Source organism: Ceratotherium simum, chromosome 4 (assembly GCF_057802395.1).
Source record: "Ceratotherium simum simum isolate JZ-2026a chromosome 4, ASM5780239v1, whole genome shotgun sequence".
Taxonomy (NCBI): domain Eukaryota; kingdom Metazoa; phylum Chordata; class Mammalia; order Perissodactyla; family Rhinocerotidae; genus Ceratotherium; species Ceratotherium simum.
This window is the reverse complement of record NC_141903.1, coordinates 11,758,774-11,784,219: the sequence shown is the minus strand read 5'-3', so window position 1 is coordinate 11,784,219 and position 25,446 is coordinate 11,758,774. Positions and strand designations below refer to the sequence as shown.

The window sequence follows — 25,446 nt, the reverse complement described above, 5'->3', positions numbered from 1 at the left end:
GAATGCCAGAGAGTGCATATCTGTCTGTCTGTCTCCTCCCCAACCACAAAAGACTTTGAGCTCCTTTGAGAAAGAGGCTGTGTAAATGCAGCACAATTACAGCGGTCATCATTGCCACCAAGATGCCCATCTGGGTAGCGAGTTGCTCTGTAGTCATCATGGGGATGGAGCTACGGAGTCCCCAACTGGCCTTTAGTGAGTTTAGGCTCTCAAAGCAGGTAAAATCCCAGCTGACTAGGGAGTCAGGATCCACAGATGTCTTTTCAGGTGGGCACCTGCCGGGTAGATTTGCCAAACTGGATGGCCACTGTCTGACCTCCCTTGGGATGGTCTCAAGCTCTAGAACGGTGGTTCTTATACTCTAGTGCACATCAAAACTACCTGGAGGACTTGTTAAAACAAATTTCTGAGCCCTACTCCCACAGTTGGTAATTCAGGAGGTCCAACCAAGGCACAAGAATTTGCAGTTCTAACAAGTTCCCAGGTGATGTTGACGTTGCTGGTCCTGTGACCCCACTGTGAGAACCATTGCTCTAGAGAATACATAACGATGAATTAATACCCAGCCAGTGGAGAGACAGGCCTCCCAAGATGATATACTTGTTGGACCTTGGGGCCTGCTCCAGGGACCTGGGCCATGTGTGTGGTCTGGGCTCCAGTGGAGGGTTTCTCCAGCTGTGGTGTTGAGCTGTAATCATTGTTTTTCTTCCAGAAGTGTGTTCAGTAGACTGTGGCACTCACGGCGTCTGCATCGGGGGAGCCTGCCGCTGTGAAGAGGGCTGGACAGGCGCAGCTTGTGACCAGCGCGTGTGCCACCCCCGCTGCATTGAGCACGGGACCTGTAAAGATGGCAAATGTGAATGCCGAGAGGGCTGGAATGGTGAACACTGCACCATTGGTAGGCAAACGGCAGGCACCGAAACAGGCACATATTGCTTTATTTTCATAAATCGTAGATCTATAGTGATGGTTGTGCACTACAACTGGCTGTTCCTTCAGGGACACGAGTGCTCTCCAACATTCCTGCTGCCTCTCCAAATCTTTGAGGGGACGGGGAAAGGAAAAGCAAGGTCCCCGATTGGAAAAGGCTTTCCCTTCTTTCCAGAGTTCCAGATTGGGAGGAAAGGGACTGTACCAGATAAGAAAATCCATCCAAATTTCTGATCTTGGGGAGGGAGAAATGCACATGCATGGGAAATTGTCAGGGCCTGGAAGTTTCAAGCACTCCAAATGACTGTCGTCTGCAAGTCTCCCCTTTTTGAATACTCTCCCAGCTGGCTGGATCACTGGATCCCTGCTTGCTGGCAACAATTGAACTCACTTCTCTTACACCAGGTTAGATGCAGGCAGGAGTCCCAGGTTTCCCAGGTAGCCAGGTACCACAGTAGTAGGTTGAGCATCCTCTTGCTGTCCCAAGACAAGGCTTCGTCCTTGGGATCCTGACCCTCCCCATCACCACCACCATCGTTAAATATCTCCTCCCCTGATCCTACTTCATTCTCACTCAACCACCTCTTTCTATAAGCTTCTTGACCAAGAATATTTTTTTTAAAGTTCATTTTCTGTTGTGAGAAGTAATAGTTCTCAAGTTTCTTCAGTTTTGTTTTGTTTGTTTTTTTGTCATTGTTGTGGTTTAGGGTAGGACAATGCCGTATTGAATGTATCCAATTATCCCTTTAACTGAGGAGATGGGAGCCAGTGCTCTCTGGTTTTCCACATCTCTCAGGCAGTTGGAATTACAAAGTTGTCAACTTAAGCATCATTTTACCTCCAGTTTTTGCTTTTGTTGTTTAATTAAGTCAAGTCTAGGATTCACTTCATGCCAAGCTGGCTAATCCAATTGCTTACATGGAAACTCTCAGAGAAGTTTCCAACCAAACTACTGACTTGTCCCCTTGAAGTTATTTTTGATTCTAGCCATCAAGTTGGAGGCCCTCCCCTCTGTCTTAGCCCAAAAACCCCAGTCACAGATCAGCCACCGGGAGTGAGAGACAAGGTTAGGAGCTTGTCCAGGGCTGACTCATGAGATCAGACTCAGTTTCCCATGCTGTTCATTTGGGTGGTTAAGCAGAGGTAAAGTGCACTCTGCACTAGATTTCTCCCAGTTTCATCTAATTGGGCATCCGAGGGGCAGCGTGCCAATCCAGACCGAGACCGTAGCACTGGGACCCTGCCGGGACAGTCTGTTGGCAGTGAATTGTTTTTGCAATCTCTCAATGACGCTCCAGATCCTGCTCCCCCTGCAGCTGCTTTCATCTTCAGTTCGCTGCAGAGTCTGGGGGATAATTCAGAAGACTTTCAAGGGAGGGATGTGCACAGCCCACTACCAAGACTGCTTAAAATTCTTACCAATAGCTTCCACTCTTCAGGGGCATTCCTCTTGATGTACTTTTGCATGCCCAGTGTGATTTAAATAAAGACTTCCCCCGCCCCCATACCTCCATTGCCCCCAATTTCCCCCCAAAAAAGAGCTCTTGCCAACCAATAACCTTTAGGTAGAAAATCCTACTTTCTCTCAATTCACACAATCCAGCCTCCCTCCCCTTTTCTCTTCCCTTCCCACATCTACCGAGGGTTTAGTGCACCCACAGTGATGCCTGCTGGCTGTCTCCTACCTACAACCTGTCTTTTCTCTGGGAATAACTCACAGGAGGGCAACCTCGAGGAGGTAGTGCAGAGTTTGGAAAACTACGGCCAAGGGGGCCAAATCTCGCCTACTGCTGTTTTTCTACGACTTATGAGCTAAAAATAGTTTTTACAATTATTAAGAGTTGAAAAAAAAATCAAAAGAAAAATATTTCCTGATACATTACTATTATATGAAATTCAAATTTCAGTGTCCTGTCAAACAAAGTATTATTAGAGGACCGCCACACCCATTCGTCATTGTACTGTTGGCTTCCACACTGCATCTCGGCATTGAGCAATTGTGAAAGAGACTTCATGGCCCACAAAGCCATTTGTTTTCTGGCCCTTTACAGAAAAAAATCAACAGACCCCTGAATTAGAGAGTGGTATAAGTCTTGATGGAGAGAGAGGAGAAAAGAGAGGCAGGTCAACATTTGAATTAGGAAAAGGAGTCCAGTTGTGGCTTGAAGGACATCAGAACCAAAAAAAAAGGGAGAAGGTCCAGATATCACCGAGTGGGAGTGGAGAGAAAACACTAGATGAAGTGTCTCTGGGGCTTTGAAAATGAGATGGGAAGATGACAACTTTAGTCTCAGAAAATGGTGAGGATGTGGCCAGCAGAAAAACATAGCTGTTGTTGCATTCTAGCTAGCCCTTTGGGTGAGATGAAATGGCAAAAGATGTTTCTGCTACTTGAAGTGTTTGGTTCAAGTTTCACCTCTCTGTGCGCTAATATACATGAGTTCTTGAGAGATATAGAGAAAGTGCACGTTTATAAGCCAAGTAAAGCTCCCAAAATGAAGACAGTGGTGGTCCAGGAAAGTCTCTTGTTCAGGTCTATGATCTCTCATGACTTTATGAGTTTGTGCTTTGTGAATTATAAAGATCTTTATCGCCAAAGTCTTTTCTTGTGAGAAATTAGGGCTCTGTGTTTTTAGTAGGATAGGTGCTGTCTCCTCACCGTTATGTTCACGGAGTTTCACTCAAAAACGTCAAACGTATGTTAGTTGGTGAGATTTGCTATTCAGAATCTAGAGATGTTCGGACACGCATAATTGCTTCTTTGCTTTTCAACCTCTGGCCCCAGAGCTGTTTCATGGAGTTTTAGTCTTTTATTTCGAGCAGATACTCCTGTCAATTCATTTTATGTCAGTGCCACAATTTACAAGCCCAGAATCAGTCTTCCTCCTCAGGGACACTGACAGTCAGGAAGGAAAGAGAGGCTCTTTGGTCCTTTCCAAGCAGATCCTCAAATGCTACATTTGGAAAATAGAAAATAAATAGGAAAGAAATGACACCTAGTCTGCAAACAATGCATTGAGAGATATGGGGTAAGGCAGAACCTGGTGGTTAGTGTTGGGGTACTTGGGTTGTCTGTGGCCTATTTTTAAAAGGTCACGGGGAGGCAGTTTTCTTAGAGTCATTGCAAATAGTCAACCTAACAATTCACATCAGCACTTATGGATCGTATTTATTTTGCTGAAGGAAGCAAGAAGGTGGATGGGGGAAAAGAACGAGGATAAAAACACAGACTTCTAAAAATCAAGTAGAATCACCAGGATCTATCTATGGCTAAATGCATTTCTGGAATTTTTCAACCAAGTTATTATTTTTTCTGTTTGGAAATTTAGTACATATTGCTAAAGATTTAAATATAAGGTATAACATTTCAATGTTAACTGTTAGAGTTAACTTATTAGTAGTGATTCTGCCAAGCAATAATTCTTATATTACTTCTTTCTAACATGTTAAATACAAGGTCTGCCTAAAACCTACAGAATTGCATAGATAAGAAATATACTTTGAATCCAAATCAACCACAATTCATGTATATCTTTGGAATATATTAGTGTTATTTGGATAGACTGCAGTTTACCCTTATGAATAAATCAGAAGGCACATTGTGTGGTTAGAATAGTTTTATTCTTTAAACATAATCTTAAAATGGGCTGTTGTTCCTATCCCCTGCTGCAGCCGCCACCATCACCTTATTAATACTGAGGATTTAACTTGAGAAGGCGATCCAAAGACTATAATACCAGGGCATAAAGGAACCATAGAATAGGTCAAAAATCACTATGAACTATAGTAAACTCAGATAAGCATCTCTTATATTAAAAAGAAGTAGAGGGGCCAGCCCGGTGGCGCAAGCGGTTAAGTGAGTGCACTCTGCTGTGGCGGTCTGGGGTTCGCCAGTTCGGATCCCGGGTGCGCACTGACACACCGCTTGGCAAGCCATGCTGTGGCGGCGTCCCACATAAAGTAGAGGGAGATGGGCATGGATGTTAGCCCAGGGCCAGTCTTCCTCAGCAAAACAAGAGGAGGATTGGCAGATGTTAGCACAGGGCTGATCTTCCTCACAAAAGAAAGAAAGAAATAAAATAAAATAAATAAAAAGAAGTAGAATAGATGTTAACGTGTTTTGCGAGCGGAATAGTTGGACAAAATACAGGGAGAATGCAAAGAGGGAAGCTAAATGCTAATTGAGGATTGTTGCTATTATCTCCTGAATGGCGGCTGGCCAGGCATCCACTCTGAATAATACAAACTAACACACCCACAGAATAAATCCACTAACACTAGGTATTGACCCTGGGTAAACTGTTTGATATCTGGATAGTGAGCAATATCTGTAATGGTTATCCCAATTTGTTTATTTTGTTGATGTGGTCCTGACCTCCAATTGCCTTTCAGAATTGTGAGGACTCGATTCCTAGGACCGTGTGGGGCTGAGTGACCTGCCCAGGTGCCACAAGTCAGAATAGTTTTCTTTTCCCTCTGTCACACTGGGGCCCTTCTATTTTCCTCTTTAATTGGTTGGGGAAAGAAATAGGTTATTGTGACGTTAATAAGGAAAATGAATCTTTACCCAAGGTAAAACCAGCCGTGCGACAGTCTGATGTGCGGATTAAGTGATTGTCATCAGAAGTAGACAGGGTCACAGTCCAAGAGGGAGAGAGCTTCAGAACTACAGGGAACAGGATGGGAAGAAAGCGACTGTCAAAATTAACCAACTTCAGACTGAGTACAGCTGCTTCTGCATCTCATTCCAGTTTCATTCTAAGTTATGGAAACTTCTTTTCTTGTCCCTATTATCCTTGAACATTTGAGCTTTCATGACTCTACAATGAGATCAAGTTGAGATGAAATTAGCCACTGTGAATCTGTCCTTACCACCAGGTCTGTGGAAGCAGCTAGTTCTCAGATTGGTTAATTAACCTATTCCTCTGGGGGTTCTTATTGGAACCTATGCTAGGAGCGCCATCTTTTTTGAAGTGAAAACCTGAAGTGATGGTCTTTCTCTGTTAAAGATTATGGACAAACTTTTAGTGGAGTGTAAAAGATATTCCACTGCTGATTTTCTTCCTCTTAATTTGGCCAAAATACAGGCCTTCTCATTGAAGATCAGAAATCGATACATGCCCAGATGTTCTCTTTGAGTCTGGGCCAGGCAGTCTGCCCAGGTTTCCTACCCAAACCCAGAACAAGATCTGGGAGGTAGAAGTTACAGGAACACATTTTCACCTAACTGCAAAAAGTAAAATAAAATGAAAGGAAAAAACTGCCTTATAAGTAGTGAGATTTCCATCACTGAAAGTGTTCGCTTTCTTGGCCTAGGTGTTGAAGAGGGGCTTTCAGCATCAGTTGGAAGGTAGACTCGATAGACACAAAACTCACCCTAATTGTATGGCCCAACCAGTCTGTAGTTTAAATGGAAACATTTTTTATATTGCTTTCTATGTGATTTGGTAATATCTGTGCATGCAAGGAGGAACGATCGAAAAAAAAGAGGAAAGAAGTCTCGGTGTTCTAGTTCTGTGGGGAGACGGTGACTTGGAGCATTCTTTGTTTCAGGAGGTCCTATTGATGTACTAGCTTGTGGCCCACAGTGGCATGACTGGAATCACCAAGTAAATGGCTTGATACAAGGTGTTACTGACTTCACAAGAGCAAAGAACTAAAAACGGTTTGGAACTCTTGGAGCAGAAACCCATGGTATGAGAGTTAGCGTGAGGAAAGTTCCAGACTCAAAAGAAAGGAAAACATGTAAAAGTAAGAGCTGTTGGAAAAATGGGGTGCATTGCCCTGGCGTATACAGTGAGTGCCCAGTCACTTGGGCTTTTACAGAAAGTCAATGTTCCTTCCAAGTCTGTGATTCTCGGACCCCACAATACATATTCAAGGCTTTACATTAAAGGAAAAGGGAATGCAAAGAGGGCCGTAGGGAACTGAGCTCCTTCAGATATTCATAATGGACATTTTCTCTTCGCTTGCTATCTGATTCATTTCAGTGTCATGAAGAATAGATTGATGGAGGACAGGGAGATCTGCGTCTAGGCTTGACTCTGCCACGAACATTCAGGGTGCCGTTAGAAAAGCCACCCAACCTTCCTGGCCTCAGTTTCTCCCTGTGGCCAGTGAGGGGGTTGGAACATGTAATTGCTTTCCAGAGTGTGGTTCACAAACATGAGATGCTTCTTGTTGGTGTACAAATATATTTTATTGAATAGTTATGTAAGGCTTTTAAAAATAAGTAGTAAGAAAAAATGTAACTAGCTCATCAAACTCATGATTATACTGGTATTATTGCTTAGGGATGTGGTGAAAGTAGGTAGTGATGTTAGGCCTGAGTAAATTTAAAGAAAAATATTAAGTAAATAACAGTGCAGATATTGCAAATATCACAAATGCGATATGTGATTGACTGAATTTAGAACACACTTGGATGAGATAATCTCTAAGGACCTGTGCATCTCCAGAATTTCATTACTTTTGATGCAAAATCATATGAATGGGCCACTCTCACGCAATCAAACCTTTCTCTCTTCTGTAAGGGTCAGGGAGGGTTTCCAGGCAGGCTCCCATAATATACACTTCACGTTAAAGGCATAGATACAGCAGAGTGTTGGCTCAGCTTTTGTGTTTGTCTACCTGAGATCAAATTCTAGCAAGTTTCCTAACTTACACACGCCTCAGTTTCTTTGTCTGCAAAATGGGAATACTAAATACTACCTACCTCATTGGGTTATATGTAAAGTACTTGGCACAGTGCCTACCATAAAGTAAGAGCCAAATGAACGTGAGCTAATGTCACCATCATCATCATCATCCCCCATCATCACCATCATTATCTAGTAATGGTAAGATAAATGAAAAGGCAAGGGAAGATTATCAAAATTAACTTCTCATTAAGACATTTCTGCTACTTTCAACCTCCCTTTCACATATCTGCTCCCAATCCTTCAAGCAGTTAGTAGCATGTCAAAAATAACACCTACCCACTATCAATTTCCCAAACAAAGACTTGTTCTGTAACTTGCTGCCATCTGGTTCTTACAGAAAAACGTAAACTGCCTCTCTTACCTGGAATTGAATCTGCTTGTTTTACCAAACAGCCCAATTATACGTGGAATCAAATATCTGAATATCCTTATGTTAGAAGAGCCTTATTGTAAAATTGGGGTTTGCTACTTTCAAGCAAAATTTCTCAAACTAGACCTCTTGGACATATTCAGAGGAGCCAAGAGCTCGATGAGAATTTTTTTTTAATTCTAGGTTTCATTTTTATAGTAAGCACAGTTCAAAAGAAGAAACTTTTCCTTTGAAGTATTAGTTTGGAATTCTGTTATTATTGAATAGAATAAAACTTCAGTTCTTTTAAGCCAGTGTTTTTCAAACTGAGGACCACAGACATATTCTTGAGGAGTTCAGAAGGACACTGTTCTCCTTTAGGAAGGAACCTGGTGTTTCTCAAGTTTGGGGATGCTGCCAGGTCAGGGTCTCTCAGAACACCTTGTCCTCGTCTCGCCTTTTCTTACTCCTTCTCTTTCTGAGGCTGACTCTGGGTTCCAAGGTTTTATTGCACTGGCTTGTACATCAAAGAATAACCCAGGAAGCTCAACTGTGAGCTGAATAGCATACGTGCCTTTTGGAGAATCAAGGCTCTCGCTGATTGTCCCTATTCGGCCCAATAAACTTCACAATTACCCTCATTCCTCCCACACTGCAATTGCTTGACTCCTTGGAGCATGACCCATGGGTAACATCTGGGGATTCTTTGCAATTCCTTGGCTCATCTCCTGGGTTATCAGGAGCCACACAGAGTATCCCAGATGTTCATGTAAGAAACAGATTTTGCATTTTCTCCCAAGTTGCCTGCCTAATGGGGTTCAATCTTATACCAACCCACTGCTTTCATAGCACTCTATTTCACAAGCTCTTTTTACAAGGCTTGCCTTTATTGCCTTTAGAAAATAGGGTACCATCGGTTTTTAAAACCTGCCAGTCAAAGTCGAGGTTTATTGCTTTCCTCCTCATCCTTTTCATCATGCATTTCTGTGCATCATTATAATCAGACCCACAGAAGGCCACCATATCATCGACTATCTCTGAGCTTTTCCCTTCTTGAGTAATAAAGAAAGAAACCACACGAAATAGCAGCCAGGAGAAAGTTAAGTATTTCATCATAAACATTCTCAGGATAATTAGAATGGATTATATTACTAGAGAAAATGCATTTAGTTAATCTTTCCTCTAATTAAAAAAATATCCCTAGTTTTAAGTAAAGTGTTTGTTTTTAAAAACATATTTTCATTGTAATCAGTAAGGGGGAGGCCTGTTTGGTCCTCAATGATAGGAAGCAACATCTGCAGAGTAATTAAAAGCTATCAGCCAGTGTTTTTTTAATTATTAAGATCCTTAAGGAGCCTGTTCCATCTTTTCCCTTAGCTTTCACCATGAGATTCTCCACAAATGACCTCATTCTGTGGTCCATGGTGGTGTTACTCTCTGTCTATTCCTAGATTGTTGAAGATGTGGTTGACTCCTCTTGGTCAACAAGTGTCAAGTGAGGAGATTAATTCAGCAGAGGTTTATACACTTTTCCAAGTGAGCTGGGATAATAATCAAAATGAGACTGGTAGGTGACACAAGACATTCGTAAAATATGAGGGACACAGTCTAGCCCTTCATGAGTTCTATTCCAATACTGACAGAACCCAAATTGCCCCGAGCCCTACAAGTCTGTCTCACAAATAAGGAATCATTCACCTCACCTCTCCAATTCCGCGGCTCATCCCAACTCTTACCCCAAACACTTCTAGAAGTTTCTAAGGTAACTCACATGCTCATGTTTAGCCCATTCATATTCTTCAAGCTTGGTCCCCTCATTGAGGCCTGCTGCCTACAAAATTCACTTAAGGCCTGGTGGTGCAGCAGTTAAGTGTGCACACTCTGCTTCGGCGGCCCAGGGTTTGCAGGTTCGGATCCCAGCACCGATGCACCGCTTGTCAAGCCATGCTGTGGCAGCGTCCCATATAAAGTAGATGAAGATGGGCACAGATGTCAGCCTGGGGCCAATCTTCCCCAGCAAAAACAGGAGGATTGGCATCGGATGTTAGCTTAGTGCTGATCTTCCTCACCAAAAAAAAATTCACTTAAGGAGAACCCTACAGTACTTCTCCTACTGCCACGGTCCATGCCAGGGTGTGCCAGCCTGCACCCCCACACCACCCACTCTACTGAAGTCCTGCTGTGTTTACAGTGAAGGAGGGAACACCACACTCCCTCACACTGGGGAACTTTATCAGCTGGTTCCACATTCCTTTGAGAAAACAGCCTTTCATTTTTTGCCTATAGCCCATCTCCCATACATCCAGGTTTTGTCCCAGGGCTAGGCCATAGAACAGACACCACAGGGTCCTTTCTGTTTCCTGCCCTTCCCTCCCCCTCAGACACCCTCCATAGACCCAGGGGTGGTGGGGAATACTCACAAGTTCTTCAAACACAGCAGGCTCTGAATCCCAATTCAGATTCACTTAGGACCCCTATCATCTTTATAACTGGCTCGTTAAGAAAATCTCCTCATTCCTCCTCATTTAGGTTAAGAGTTGCTTCCATTTTCAGCCAGCTCAACTGCAGATAAGAGACAGAAAGGCCCACATCATTGCTTTCCAGGAGGAATTAAAATTGCTGAGAATCCTGGGCCACAAATTCCAAGTTCAGCCACAGCAGCACCTGGTCAGGTTAGAGATGAAACTGGTTAGAGTTTGGCCCAGAAGTGTTGTCTGTCTAAAGCTGTAAGCAGAGCGATGGGCACTAATAAGTGTGAATTGCACTTCTTTATTTTTAAAATTATGCTTTAACTTTAAGAGGGATTGCTAGACAGCGTTGTCTAGAAACAATGCCAGGGGTAGGGGCCACTAAGATTATAAAATAACCATCTGACAAGCACAGAGGAAACGTTTGTACCTGATTTGATTCCAAGTTAGCAAGCTGTTGATCACTGGTCACGCCACTGCATCTGAAACACACTCTCTCTAATGACACGAAACTCAAAGCGGTGGCTTCTGCTTTGCAGAGAGCATCCTGGCAACAGGCAGTGAGATTGTTTCTCTGCGTTAGGTGTGTGTGAGCCCAGGAAGACCGAATGTCACTGATGATAGCAATTCTCGTGAATAGGGAGAGAGATTGAAGATATTAGAGCCAGTAAGAGAAACTAGCTTTTTCCTATTCGTCCAAGGAATGCAGGCGAGTCGAGTTGGGTCCCTTAAGCATGTTACTATCAACTTCTCACCATACTTTGAATATGAACTGATTTAACTTTTTATTTTCATTTAATGGGGCCAGGAAAGATCTGCATCCATTCACTTACAGACCTACTCTCTTGGGGTCTGATACGGAAAATGTTATCATATCATACAGAAGCCTAGCACAGAAAACAGTCTACCCAGAATTAAACAGCTTGAAACACATAATACATGTCAACACCCACTCCAAACTCTCAATATCTCCCACGTTATGTTTGTAAAATGTAACATCTTCCCTCTCAGCTAACTATTAAATCTCATCATCAATTCTTTACTGTTGTCGTTATCCTGCATTGAGAGGGTGGGCTAGGGAGATGTGTAACAAAGGGATTAAATGCATGAGCTTTGGAATCAAACAGGCCTGTCTTCAAAACGAGCCTCCTTCAATTGCAAGTTGGGTGACCTTTGGCAAGTTATGTGTCTTCAGTAAGCCTCAGTTTTTCCCATCTGTGAATTGGGAATAATCATACCTGCATACTTCACTCATAGGTGAAGCACTTAACACAGTGCTTGATATTCCATAAATGTTAGCTTAAAAATCATTACCATCACACCTTCAGGCCTTTACCGTCATTTCCCAAATGTGTCTTCACAGGGTGAGCAGTTAAGAAAGAGGTAGACGTAGCATACAGCCATGCGTGGAAAGGGGCCCAAGACTCTGGAAAGACAAGCCGGGTGCTAAACCTCCTGTGTTAACCCAGGTGCCTGGGCCCAACCCCCCATTTCACTCTCGCAGGAGTTGCTCATTGGGACACTTGGATTCCGTTCCTTTAAGAAGGGAGAACACAGAGCGAGAGTAAAGCTGGGAGAGATGCAGAAACAGCCCAGTGAGAATCCGACTGCCGGTTGCAGGAACATGGGTGTTATAAATAAGAGAGCCACATGTGTATCATTGCACGCCGCTTCTGGAGTCCACACCTCCTCTGTCTGGTTCCAGCTAAGCCATGGCCACTATATTCTCATTCATGAAACATTTATTGAGCACCTAGTGTGTGCTGGGTGCAGCAGGAGCCTCCTCTGTATGAGCCCCTGGACAGCAGTGGTCAGGTCAGGGAGAAGTGGTCTGCAGAGGAGCAGGTGAGAGTCTGGGAACTTTAGACTTCCACTGCATTTTTGCCCACATGACACTTTGCTGTTTTCTAACTGAAGACACCCTTCCTGCTGTTTCTGCCAATAATTACTGGTTTATTTTTCAAACATTGTCCCCTGGTCACAGTTTCCCAGGGAGATCAATGTAAGGATGGAAGCCTTAAACTTCAAATGGTAGTTTAAATTCATTTGTAACACAATGTAATTACGTAAAAGAAAGCAGCCAGGTATCAAACTGTGTGGATACACACAAATGACTCCCTCATAAGTGTTAATATTTTCAACCACGGAAGAAATTTAGTTAAATCAAATGAAGATGGCAACTCATTAAAATTTGATTTTCCCTCCTATCCTTTTTCATCTTTTAATCCTCTGTATATGGCACACTTGTTCTATTAAATAACACTCATTAATTAAATCTCATCTTCTCTTCGCTATATCTATATTTTTATTTATTATGAAAACCTTCAGATGCTTATAATCTAATTTAGTTGGATTACTGCCTGGACATCTCTAGGTATGAAAACCTTGAGATTTTAAGGTAGAGTTACTGGCTAAGGGAGGGAATGGGAGAAACCAAGTTCTCTTCTCATTTCCCCCTGGCAGGAACTGGTTGGGAAGGCCTTCCCTCTGCTGGGGAGTTGGCCTAGATTTGGGTAATGAGGGCACTAAGAATTCAGTATCTTTGTTGATTATGGGAAGGGGAGGGAAGGCAGAACCTATGGGAAGAGTCATAAACTCAAATACCCCTATGTGGAAGAGGCAAGAACAATGTATGTGAGTACATTAAACAGGGTGTAAGACAGTAGGGAGTGGTAATTATCTGGAAAGAGAATGCACCCTCTATGGAGGGCAGATATGACCCACCTCCAGCAGAATGATGCCATGCAGAAATTCAGCCTCGTTTTGCCAAATTTTCCAATTTTTCAATAGAAGGCAGAAATCCAGATTGTTACGCATACTCTCCCAATTTTCAAATGTTGGCAAGCAATTCAAAATTTGTTAAAATGCTGTACAGACCATTTAAACAAGACTGGGGGCCAAATGGAGCGTGCATCTGTGGCCACCGACACTTACTTCCAATGCAAGATTAGTGCTGACTTAGGAAACATCATTTGCCTGGATTGAGACTGGGACAGCTGTGGCTTCTTTTCTTTGATGCCCTACTCTCCTGGTGACTGGTTTAAGCTCGTGGGAGTCTCATTACCATAGTACAATGGTGATACTTTGCACTTACACTGTTAATTTTCTCCAAGGAGCTCAAAAGACTTTGTGTTGCTTTAGTCAACCTCACAACAAGCCTGTAAGGCAGGCAGGTTGCTATTGCCCCAAAACACACAGTGAGTAGCAACAGAAAGCATTTTACGCAAGGCAGCTACATTGACTCATTGGTTTAAATCCATGGTCTACACAATTGGCAAATACAGCATTCAAGAAGCATGGGCAGGGTTTCCCATTACTGCCTCCTCTGCTGCCCTTTTTGGCTTATCTTCCTTCCATCTGCTCCAGTTGACAGCTAAGCCCCAGATCTCAACAATAAATACAGGCAAACTGAGCCAGTGACTAATTCCTGTCGTGCGTGTGAGTGTGTACACGTCTGTGTGTGCATGCATGTGTGTGCGACCATCTGACTCCTTGGCAGGCCCAGCATGGTACATCCACACCCATTACAGCTCGTCTCTGCATTGGTCATTGGTCTAAAGCCATGCTCTGAAATGCTACTTTTGCAAATGTTCAAGACTTAGAAATTCCAAATAGTTATCTTCAGGATTCTGGATAACTGTGTTTTACTGACAGTGCCTAATAATTCATGCTGCTTGGGGCCCCTCTCTCCCTTTCTCTTCCCTAGACGGACAGAATTACAACTGTGAAGGAGAAGTCTTTCCCTTGCAGAGCTGGCATATGTGCCCTCTCTTCAGCCACAGTGGATTAACAGGAGTGGCCGTGTAAAACAGAGACAAGGGCCAGAGCGGTGCAGTGGAGGCCACTCTGAGTTGCCTTGGGTAGAACAGCCAAGAAAGTCACACTGATCAGCAGTGATTGGAGCTCTGCCACTGTCATCTTTCTCCCCTCTATGACTGAGTTCAAGGGCTTTGCTACACAGTTCCCCTGCCCGGGCCCTTCCCCTCTGCTTCATGGGCACATGCGCTCTCTGTGCTGCTGTACTCAGGGGAATTCCTTGGGCTTTTCAGGCATGACCCAGAGAGAAGACTCCAGTCCAGCACTGTAAACCTGTTGATCTTTTTCCCAGGACAGCAGAGCACAAGTATCCTGCATTTTCTAGATCATCTTGCTCTGCCTTCCAAATTGTCTCAGATCAGGCTGCCGATTCCTGGGAACAGTTCCTGGCATGCTAGTCTACTACAGTCATTCACCTTCTCTGCATGCGAGCATGCCATAAACACCCTTCAGAGGCGATGCAAAACCAGAGAAACACCTGGCCATTTTAAATACATGTGTCGGGGAGATAACTAGACTTACTGACATTGGAACAACAAAGGCTGCCAGACGCCCCAGCTTCCCATCCAGTCTCGCAAATCAGGATGCTCTTCTGTAGAGTCAACGGAAACTGCTTTTTCCAGGGATGAAAACTTTAAAGATCCCACCTCAATCTAGAAGCACAATTGATTGAGCATCTAGAATCAACTGTGCTGTTTTAGCTCATCCCAGGAGATTAAAACCAATATTGAATATTTGTCAAGTATGTAGATTTAAAAAGCCATCTCTTTGTATACTCAGGTGCCATCTCTTTATATAGTCAGGTATATATAAAGAGATGGCTTTTTTGCCGCCTTGGGAGAAATCGACTTGTGCTTTCTACTTGGCTATTCGGAATGGAAGCTTTCAAAGGTCAGCTGAGGCTTCTCTTTATCTTCATTCATCATGCCCCTCAAAGAACCATACAGACAAATCGTAATTTGTATTTTTCACAAACATACATTCTTGGGAGTTAAAAGGGCACCATGTTGGGACATCTCTGTCTTAGTAGCCTCAGGGTGACATTCTCAAAATAGAAAAAAGTCAGGGAAGCCACCAGCATCCTCAGTGCTACCAAATCCGGTAAAGCCCAAAGTACCACGTTGTACGGGGTATAGAATGCCAGCTCAGGTGACCCTCATGGTGGGTCCGCGGTGTATTCCAGCCCACCTGGCTGAACTGACCTTCAGGTTAGACTGACTCCTACAGGCAAACACTGAAACTCGGGGAGGCTCAAGCGGGCAGATATACTGGTCAGCAGGGAGTTCAGTCATTGGAGTTGCCGCTTTCAGCCCTGCTCAGGTTTTAGGAGAAGCTGAGGTGAAATTCCAGGTTCAGCCAAGCACCTGGCTGGACCAACAGGTCACTTTGAAGTTGCGTCTAACCGATCTTCACATACTGGGATGGCTTTACCTTGACATTTAAATTTCTGCTTCCATCACCAGTGAGATTGGGTTACAGTAAGTAATGGAGCTTTAAAATATTTTCTGAGCAGTAAAAGTGAATGATTGCAGTATTATAAAATCCTGTCTTTTAGGAGACGTTATAATGTTACTGATACTGATGGCAGAGAGGTAAAAAAGCCACAAGCCGAGACTTTGAGAGAAAGAAGGCAGAGGCCCTGAAAAAAGCATGAGCGTGATACGTCAAGAAAATAAAGCAAGCTGGGAATGGCTTCAGAAGCTAGAAATGCACATTGCTGGGGGTTTTCCTTTTCGTTTGTTTTTCCTCCCAAGCTGTGGCTTTACTCCTTTCTGTTAAAACCCTGACAGTGCCTCCCAAGGAAGACTATCTCTGGCCAGGCCATTTCCTTTGGTTTGGCCAACCCTGGCACCCGGCAGCAAAAGATACTCTCCAGAAAGAACCTAAACGATGCGCTGCCTTGGAGCCTGGAATACAGCAGGTGCTCAGTAAGTGCTGGCTAGCTTGAGGTTCCCTGGACCTGACCCTCTCAAGTTATTTAAGAGAGAAAAAGAGAAGCCACATTGTATCAGGGGAGAATAGTTGGGGAGGATATAGTGAGATGCCACCACGAGTTAGCGTCAAAAATAATGTTTCTTAGCTGCCAAAATAGCCCATTGGTTAGAAGTCGAGAGCTGGATTCAAAAAAGAAATAGCAAAGGGAATAACTGAGTAAATGAAGGGTTTCTCCTGAGTTTTGGAGCATGAGGGTTTGAACAAGGTATGTGTTGGCTTGTAGTCTAGTGCATACACTCTAAATGGGGGCAATATCGCCCCCAATGGAATGAAAAATGGTTCTTTGAGAGGGTGAAGAAATCTTACTCTTTTTATGTATAAAACATATATATACAATATATAAATAGATGCAGAGTGTATTTGTGGGATTAAAATTTCATGATGGGGAGAGGAATTAGGAGGAAAAGATAAAAGGCATGGGGGAGGAGATGATGACAAAAAACAGTTGAGAACTATTAATCTGGTAGAAGAGATGATAGACTGATTAGTTTCTAGAACTTCAGTGGAAGCGGCCTCAAGTGTCTTTACTGAAGACACACAACTGCTTAGGAAACTTTCTGCCAACTCATGTTTCTATCTTTATCACCCCCTTGCCTTCTGGCTAAGGTTTATGACAAATCAGTTTGGACTGAAATAATCAGACAGGGCAAATAATTGATTTTGTGTATGTTTTGAATTTACTGATCAACTAAATTCTCTTTTTGGATAATAACAGTTAACAGTTATTGAGTACTGACCATAAAACTTGCCAGCCCCAGGGCTGAATTCTTAACATGGCTTCTCTCATCTAATCCTCATATCAATTTTGTGAGGTGGAAACTATTGTCATCGTTATTATGCAGGTGAGAAAGCTGGCTCAGAGAGGTTAAGCAATTAGCGTAAGTCTTAACTGTCAGCAACAGGGAAAGGGGAGCTCTAAATCCAGGTTTATTTGACAGAGACCAGGTGTAACCATTACACTATTTTGATCACCTGCTCTGACCCCAGGTAGTTGCAGCAAGAGGGTTACTTTGGAGGCCAGAAGTGAAATCAGAGTATATGGGCACCAGGGAGGCCCCCTCCCCGATTGGGAGAGTCACCACCTGCAGGAGTGTTTCTTAGGTGATGGAGGACGATCCCGCTGTCAGTACGCTTTGGGGTTCTCCGCTTTACCAGTGCCCCCCAAGCCAAAGAGTGCACTGAGTTATCTCAGATCCCAAAAAATGCCATTGCTCCTCAGCATAGGCATAATTGGCCAACTTCCCTAAGTTTAAGTTGACTTTCTATCAGAGTTCACATTTCCACCAACTTTTCATTAAATTAATTATTCAAAACAATTCAGAGTTAGCGTTCTCACAGCAACTGTAACTCTGCCATGACTATATTAAGGCGTAAATTGAACAGCATGTTTTGCAATAAAGTTAATTTTATATTCACCAGAGAACTGAGTTATAGTTGCTGTGGGAACCATCATTTCGAATCTCTTGACTTTGGTGCATTTAAATTCTCACCCACAGCATTGCACACCATAGCATATTTTGCATGGATGCTTAATATGCTTCCCACCATGGCCTGGGCTACCCTGAACTTTGCAGTCCTGTCAGAGACTAGCCTAGCAGCTTTCTGGTTTTCCTAGCCTTCTCATTTATCCTGGTACCTGTGACACTTTACAGAGAAATAGCCAAGAAACCAAAATGATTCCCCTTTTGTCTTAAAAATGTCTGTTGGGGGGAGGTGACTTTCCTTAGAAACACACTCAGTGAGAAGCACCAAGTCTCAGGCAGTGTTGACTAAAGCAGCCAATGCCATTGCATTTGTGTGGAGCCAGAAGTCCCACCCAAGGGTATTTTTGGATCTGCTCTGTATTATTCAGTACATGCGGGGTGACCTCTGAAAGCTCCAAGTCCTTGCATGTGCCATTAATCATGCAGGCGTGCACAGCCATACATCAGAACTTATTGGAGCTCCGGAAAAGCTCAACAACATTTCCCAGAGCCACATGAAACCCAAGCATCTCTAAATCAAGACACATTGCAGGGCCTCTCTAAAAGGTACATTCAGCAGAACTGGGATAGAACTCGGGCTAAATCCTGGTGGTGTGGAATTGGTGACATGTGCCAAGGTGAAGACAGGCTTGTTGGGAGGAATAGGAGAGGGAGATGCAACGCCGAGATGGTTAGAGATACGAGCATTCCGTCTACAAGGATTATCGATTTTTGTAGCTTTATTGGAAAAATCAGTCATGCTTTCTCCCTCCTGGGGATTGCTCTGCTGCAATTTGGGAGTGTATGTGTGTGGAAACTCTGCAGGTTAGCAGCTGAGGAGCAGCTCCCATTCACCGTTCAATTATCCATTTAGCTAAAATGTGACTTAGCAGAAACATACTCCTGTTTTGCATGTTTAAAATGTATTTGAAAAGAGGGATTTTTGTTTCTCTGTAAATGAGAGGATTTCAAAGACGAAGCGCTCGCCTTCCTAAGGGCACACTCATTATGCAAAACTGGAGAAGAGCACCTAACAATAGCAGAGGCCAGACCGTTGGAATTCTGACTCCCATTCTGTACTCTTTCAGAAAACAAGTCTCCCTATTCTTCCAACTTTGCCACACACAAGGCACCCCCTGATCAAGACTTTTTGCAAAATTTGTAGATAAATACCCTGTAATGACCAGTGACCTCCTGGCCAAGTCCTTGATCAGCTGAAAACTGAGTTAAGAAAAGGACTAGAACGCTACATGCAAAAAGAATTTCAAAAAGCAGGATAAGTTCATGATGACTCAGGTTCCCTGGGTCACAAGGATGGGAAGGGGTGAATGACAGAAGGCGCTGGATTTATGAGTAAGGGCAGGGGTGGGAGACACCATGCAGGCCAGAGGAAAGAAAAGAGGAAATAGGGGAGGAGAGATTGAAATGTTGTTATTGTTCCCATACAAGGCAGAAAGTAACATAGAACAAGATAAAATATAGCTACTGTATAAAGTCATTTGATACACAGTGTTTTGAGAACAAGTCTTCAGAGGATTTGGAGGGATTGGTTGGTAAGGAAGGCTTGACAGATTAATAAATAAATATAAATATATGTATATATGTATGTACACACATAGACAGATAGATAGATAATTGCTGGATGGATGGATAGATAGGTGATGGAAGGAGGAAGAATGGATGGATGAAAAGATGGTTGGGTGGAGGAAGGAAGGAAGGATAGATAGAGCTTTTTAAGTGTGTCTGAGTGCCACACTTCATATGGGTCAAGCTGATTTATAGGGATAAACAGAACACAAAGGGATGAAAAGTCCGGGATTAATAACCTGGGAGGGTGTTTGGGCATGGTCCAAGGAAGCCCTGTTGTCAAGAAGAACTAGACAGAGCTGGTGGACTGCAGCCTTGTAGTCTGAAGTTATTACATTAAGAAAGTCGGGGAGCTCACTTGCTGGAGCTATTCCATGTTAGATGGTCAACTCTGACCCTGGGTGACCCTGTGGTTCTCTGCTCTCCTTCTCCCCTTCCACCCTTTCCCTTCACCTCCACATGTTGTCTTTAATATGGAAAAGCAACTTGGAGAGGAGGGCAGAATCACCACAAAATCCAGCCTCCTCAACCTCATTTGTTTGCAGATTCCCAGCTGAGGAGTTTAATTTCTTTGCATCAACTAGAGTGCCATTTTATGGGCAGTGTATTTTATTCTCTGCTTTTGTGTCCCAAAAGTCTTTGCTTTTAGAGGGATGTGTAGGGAACCCTAAACACATATAGAATTAGCCGTGACACGTAGAGTCACGGTACCAGGGTAACCCTGTTCCCTGCCCAAGCCACCACCATGGCTTACCAAGTTATCCCTGTGGCCTCCTCCTGGCCAACCTCCCAGATTCTGCCCCTGCCCCATCCCCAGTCTGTTCTCCCAGCACAAAGGGATCCTTTAAAAATTCAAGTCAGATCAGACTGCTTCTCTGCTCAGAACTCCCCAATAGCTTCTTTTCATGTGGAATAAAGCCAATATCCTTACAGTGGATTCCAAGGCCCTGCACGATCTGGCCCCACCCCATTGCTCTGTCCCCATATTCTCACCTCGCTCACTCTGCTCCAGCCACACTAGCCACCGTGCTGTCCCTCCAACACCCAAACTCTCTTTGCCTCAGGGCCTTTGTACCTATAGTTTCCTCTGCCTGGATTACTGTTCCTCAGATATTGGCATGACTCACTTCCTCCCCTCCTTTAAGTTATTCACCCAAATGTCACCTTATCAGCAAGAATTTCCCTGACCACCCTATATACAACATCATCACACAGTATCCCCATCACAATCCCTCCTCCCGCTTTATTTTTCCCCATAGCAATTCTCACTGTCTGACATACTATATTAATGTCTTATTTGTTTGTTGTGGATCTCACCCCAATAGAATATAAGATCTTTGAGAACAAGACTTTATCTCTTTTGTTTACCACTGTATGTCCTGTGTCTAGAAAGTACCTGGCATTTGATAGATAGTCAGTAAATGTTTACTGAATGAATGAAAGAATAAACTCATGGGTCTATGCCAGAGGTCTGCATATTGTAGTAACTCAGTAAATGTTTGATATTAGATTGAAATTTCTGCCTTAAGGGTGCCTTCATCCCTTGATTCCCACACACTAGACTCATCAAGGACAAGGGGTAGAGCAGGTGACGGAGCAACACTCTTGACTGGAGACACCAAACCACTCAGGCAGGACATCATGAGGTGGCTTCACCTGGCAGGATCATGGTGGCGCACTGTCTGGTTCTCAGCTTCAGAAACTCCGTTTTGGTTGTGTTAACAGAGTAGGTCAAGCTCTAGACTGACTCCCTCACACTACCCAGATTCACATATAAACCCAAAACGGCCATTCATTAATCCACAGTGAAGAAAACCCACGTCTCCTTCTCAGAGTATTCACTCCCAAAAGGGAAATCTAAATGGGAAATGAAGTTAAAGTCAGAAGATTGCTTGGGGAGCAAGGAGTCAAAGCAAGGAGTTGGATATCCTGAGGCCGCCCTCTCCCTGCAGAATCCTACCTGGCTGGAGGGGAGCAAAGTGCGTGGGCTCAGAGTTGGGCAGGCTTGGGTTCAAAGCCTCAAGCTACCACTTTCAGTGATTATGACCCTGGGCTAGTTAATTAACCTCTCTGAGCTTCAGAGTTTTCAACCACGAGTGATGACGATAATTTGTACGTCATATGGTCCTTGAAATGGCTCATGAAATAACAAAGATAGCAAGTGCTGAGCACCTGCTCTGCATTCATAAACAGCAGGTGGTGTTACTTTATTCCCCTCAGAGGAGCAGGACACACTCACTTCTGAAGTGACCCTGACTCTCTCTTGCCCCACAGGCCCCCTTTCCACACCCCAGGCAGACCGCCCTTTTCTGTTAACATACTTTTCTGAGCCTGGTTGAGATTTCTAAGCCTTGTGATCCTTTAGTGTTTCACTTCACATGCCTCTTATACTTTAAGGGGAATTCTGTAGATAACATGTCACATCCATTATGTGCCAATCTTACTCATGTAACTCTCAGGAAATTATCTCGTTTTTCTCATTTCCACTTCAGTCTTTGGAGGGCACCTTCCTGGGGTCTTTGCTATACTGACTATACTGATCCTGTTTCAAACAATAGCGTATAGTCCCTCCTCATCGCCAATTCAAGTGCAAATCAAAGGCTTCCCTAAGCCACACAGACCCTTCTGCTACCATTTGAGTTGTAATAGTAATAGTTATTCATTCTTGAAATTTGCTATGTGCATGTACACGTTGTTTACACATCATGTATATTACTATATGCATTTACACATTTATACACACATCATGCTAATGACATGATATGTGCTTTCTCTTTTAAACCCCAACAACCTACTGAGATAGGGACTTTTATTATCCTGCTTTTACAGATGAAGAAATTAAGGAATAAAAAGCTTATAATTTTTGCCCAAGATGCAGCCAAGGGGTGGAGCCGAGTTTTAAACCCAGGCAGGCTGGGTTCAGAGCCCCGTGCTTTCATCACTCCAAGTACTGCCACATGGTACCGAGCTGACCTGGTACTCTGGCCTGAGGGGGCAGCAGAATCTGTTGGAGGGGCCAATATGCTCAAGCAAGTGACTCCAAGTAAAAAAGTCTGTGCTCTCTCCCTTGCCCTTGGGGGCCTTCACCTCTATCTCCACCTTCTGCCTCCATGACCACCAATGAAAAGAGCCTAGTCCTCACTCCCTGTCCTTCGTGATGACCCATTATCCCAGTTTGTCTGGGACTGAGGGGTTTCCTGGGCTCTGGACTTTCAGTGCGAAAATCTAGACAGTCCTAGGCAAATGGAGATGGGTGGTCACTCTCGTTGAGAGCAGAGACTATGGATCCTGTCTGCCTGGTGTCAAATCCTGGGCTCTACCACTAATCAACTCTGTGACTTTGGCCATGTTAATTTCTCTGTGCCTCCATTTCTTCACTTGTAAAATGGGAATAATAATATTACTTACGCTACAGGTTGCAGTGAGGATTAAATCAGCTAATGCATGAAAGGCAGGTAAAAGAGTGCCAGGCACACAGAAGTGTCTCTATGAGGGTTTGCTATCATTGTTGTCATTATATTAAAAGCTTCCTAAAACCCAGTTAGTCCTGGGACAGATTCTTTGTCTAGACCTTTTAACATCTACAAGAAACAAACATTTAGTGATTTCCTTACTTTTCCTAAAGTTGTGCTGCAAACAGCAACAACAACAAAAAGTATACGGCAATTTATCCTCGACCTGATTTTACACTAGTTAAAAGAGAGCCATCAGCCCTGCGGTAAGTAACAAGTCCGTGCCCACAGGCCTCCTAGGTGTTATTTGTATTTTTATGATCCTCTTGTGGCTATAAGGATGCTCAGTGCGTGTAGAAATTGGATGGTTAAAAATAACAAATAAGAAATCAAAGTTGCGCCTTTGTCCCTATTTCCATACCGGGTAGGTACCACATTCATTATTTGCTGGACAGCTGTGGGAATAAGCAACACAAGTTACAACAACTTGATTATCCTCCAAGAACAAAATTAAACCACTGGGCTTTCTTATTATTGTCATCCCTGCCTTTGTGTAACTCTTGTCACCCTCTTAATCTACCCATGTGACTCCCTTCTACCTCTCTGGGTGCCAGGTTCTGTCTCTTTCAGTCGGAAGGTATCAGCTTCTTACAAGTTGAAAGACATGGACCCACTCCAGCACTCATCCACAGCCACTGTCATCGGCTTGGTTTTGGACCCTGTGCCGCAACCAGCTGTTTCTTTTGCTTGGGGGAGTGTCATCCATCCAGGGGCTTGGGGTGTGGCCTGCGGGAAGCTTTTCCTTTTACCTGACTGCTGAATCAAGGGCACAGTGAAGCAGCAGAAACACCACACGGTTTATTTACGCATGCGTTCAACAAATATCTTTAATGTTAGGGGCGGGGGTGGGCACTGGGAAAACAGCCATATACAACAGAGTCAGAGTCTTTGCATTCGGCGGGCTTAGCGGCTTCCAGGAAGATGGGCATTAAACTGCTGGTTCTCAGCCTTAGCTGCACATAAGAATCACTTGGGGAGCTCAGAAAATAAAAATACTGATGCCCAGGTCTCATCCTCAGAGATTCTAATTTAACTGGGATGCAACCCTAGCATCGGGATTTTTCAGGGCTTCCAGGTGACTGTGATGTGCAGCCAAGTTGAGACCCACTGCTTTAAACAAAGGATAAATTAGAATTATGGTGAGTGCTATAGAAGGAGGAGCAGGTGGTGCAGTGGAATCATGTAGTGGGGGAGGAACCCTGAGCCGGAAGTCAGAAAGCCTTTCCTGAACCAGTGCTGGCTAAGCCAAGGATGAGTGGCTGTGCCCAGGTGAGTTCAGGGAGCGTAGTTTAGGGAGAGAGATCTGCAAAACCCCGAAAGGAGGATCCAGGCTATGATCTGTAGCATAGCAGGGCAGTGTTGCTGAAGGTCAGAGAGCAGAGCCTGAAGTGACATGAAATGAGAGGGGAGAAATGGGCAGGGCCAGATAATGCAGGGCCTTTGGGGCCCTTTTAGGGGTTTAGGACTTAATCCTAAAGCAGTGGTTCTCACAAGGAGCAGGCATCAGAATCCCCTGGAGAGCTTGTTAAAATGCAGATTGCAGGGCCCCACCCGCAGGGATCTGATCCAGAGGGTCTGCAATGGAGCCCAAGAATGTGCATTTCTAACAAGTTCCCGCATGACATTGCTGCTGCCAATGCCAGCACCACACCTTGAGAAGCTTCGCTCTGATCTAAAGCAACGGGAGAAACGGCTGGTGCATTTTCAGCAGGTTTCAGCATGGTACCAGTTGGTGTGCTCTTTAGCAACATGGTGATAATTGCCGGTCACTAGCGCACGACATCCGCCTTTGATTAGGTGAAGGGGAATAAAGAAAGGTGATGTTCCAAGGAAAGAAAGCGGGCTCCCACAAGGGAAGCTCAGGCTTGTGTGGACCCCAGTGCTACTGGGTGATAAAGATTCACTAAGTAACTGACGTGGGGTTTCCCTCCCAAGAAGAGAGATTCCTGGTAACTATTGCCTAAACTCTCAGTCCCCCACACCCCATGATCTTCTACTTTTAAAAAATGTATTAATAAGATTTCTCCTTTTTCCTTTTCTCTTTTTCCTCGAATATAGAAAGATTTTTCTTTTTTTTAAGTTCACCATATTTTTCTGAGGCCAAGGCTGAGCCTGCTGCTTGCCTTTTCCCAGGCAGACAGAAATTATGCTGATCAGTGAGAATCCAGGTGCATCCAGGAAACGTGTAGCATAGACAGCTGGATCCAAATTTATATCACCTCATGGACACTGCTGTTTCTGTTGCTGCTGGGGTGGAGGGGCATGATTTCTGCCTCATGAGCGAAAGACGAGCAGTCGACCATGGAAAGGATCGCTGGCCTTCCCAGCCCTCCCTCCTGCAGCATCTCCCATACTCGCCCCTAGGCAAACCCTTGAAGACACACAGACACTGTTGAAACAAAAAGAAACATCTGCCTCTGGATTTTCCGTGTCTTCTCTAAGAATGCAAGGGCAGCTGTTCAAGCTCAGGTTCATGGCTGAGAGTCTGTGTCCCCTTGTGCCTGGAAACAGAGTCCCTACACCGCTCCCTCCTGCTCACGCAGATGAGCGAGAGGGACCAGCCCTGCCGTTTTCCAGTGACCAGAATGCTTCTTTGGCAACCAGTCTTCTAAAATTAGTTGGAGT

General features: G+C 44.1%; 1 protein-coding gene across 2 annotated transcripts in view; it reads left to right on the top strand.

Moving 5' to 3' along the window:
- The window catches only part of TENM2 (teneurin transmembrane protein 2), a 573,466-nt gene that overhangs the window by 439,247 nt on the left and 108,773 nt on the right, over positions 1-25,446 (top strand). The window contains exon 11 of one of the 2 annotated variants that reach the window (XM_014786118.2): positions 713-898. The exons of the other annotated variant lie outside the window; for it this stretch is intronic. Within the exon in view, the coding sequence (XP_014641604.2) occupies positions 713-898 (186 nt within the window). The remainder of the gene's footprint in view (positions 1-712; positions 899-25,446) is intronic. 2 annotated transcript variants of the gene reach the window in all.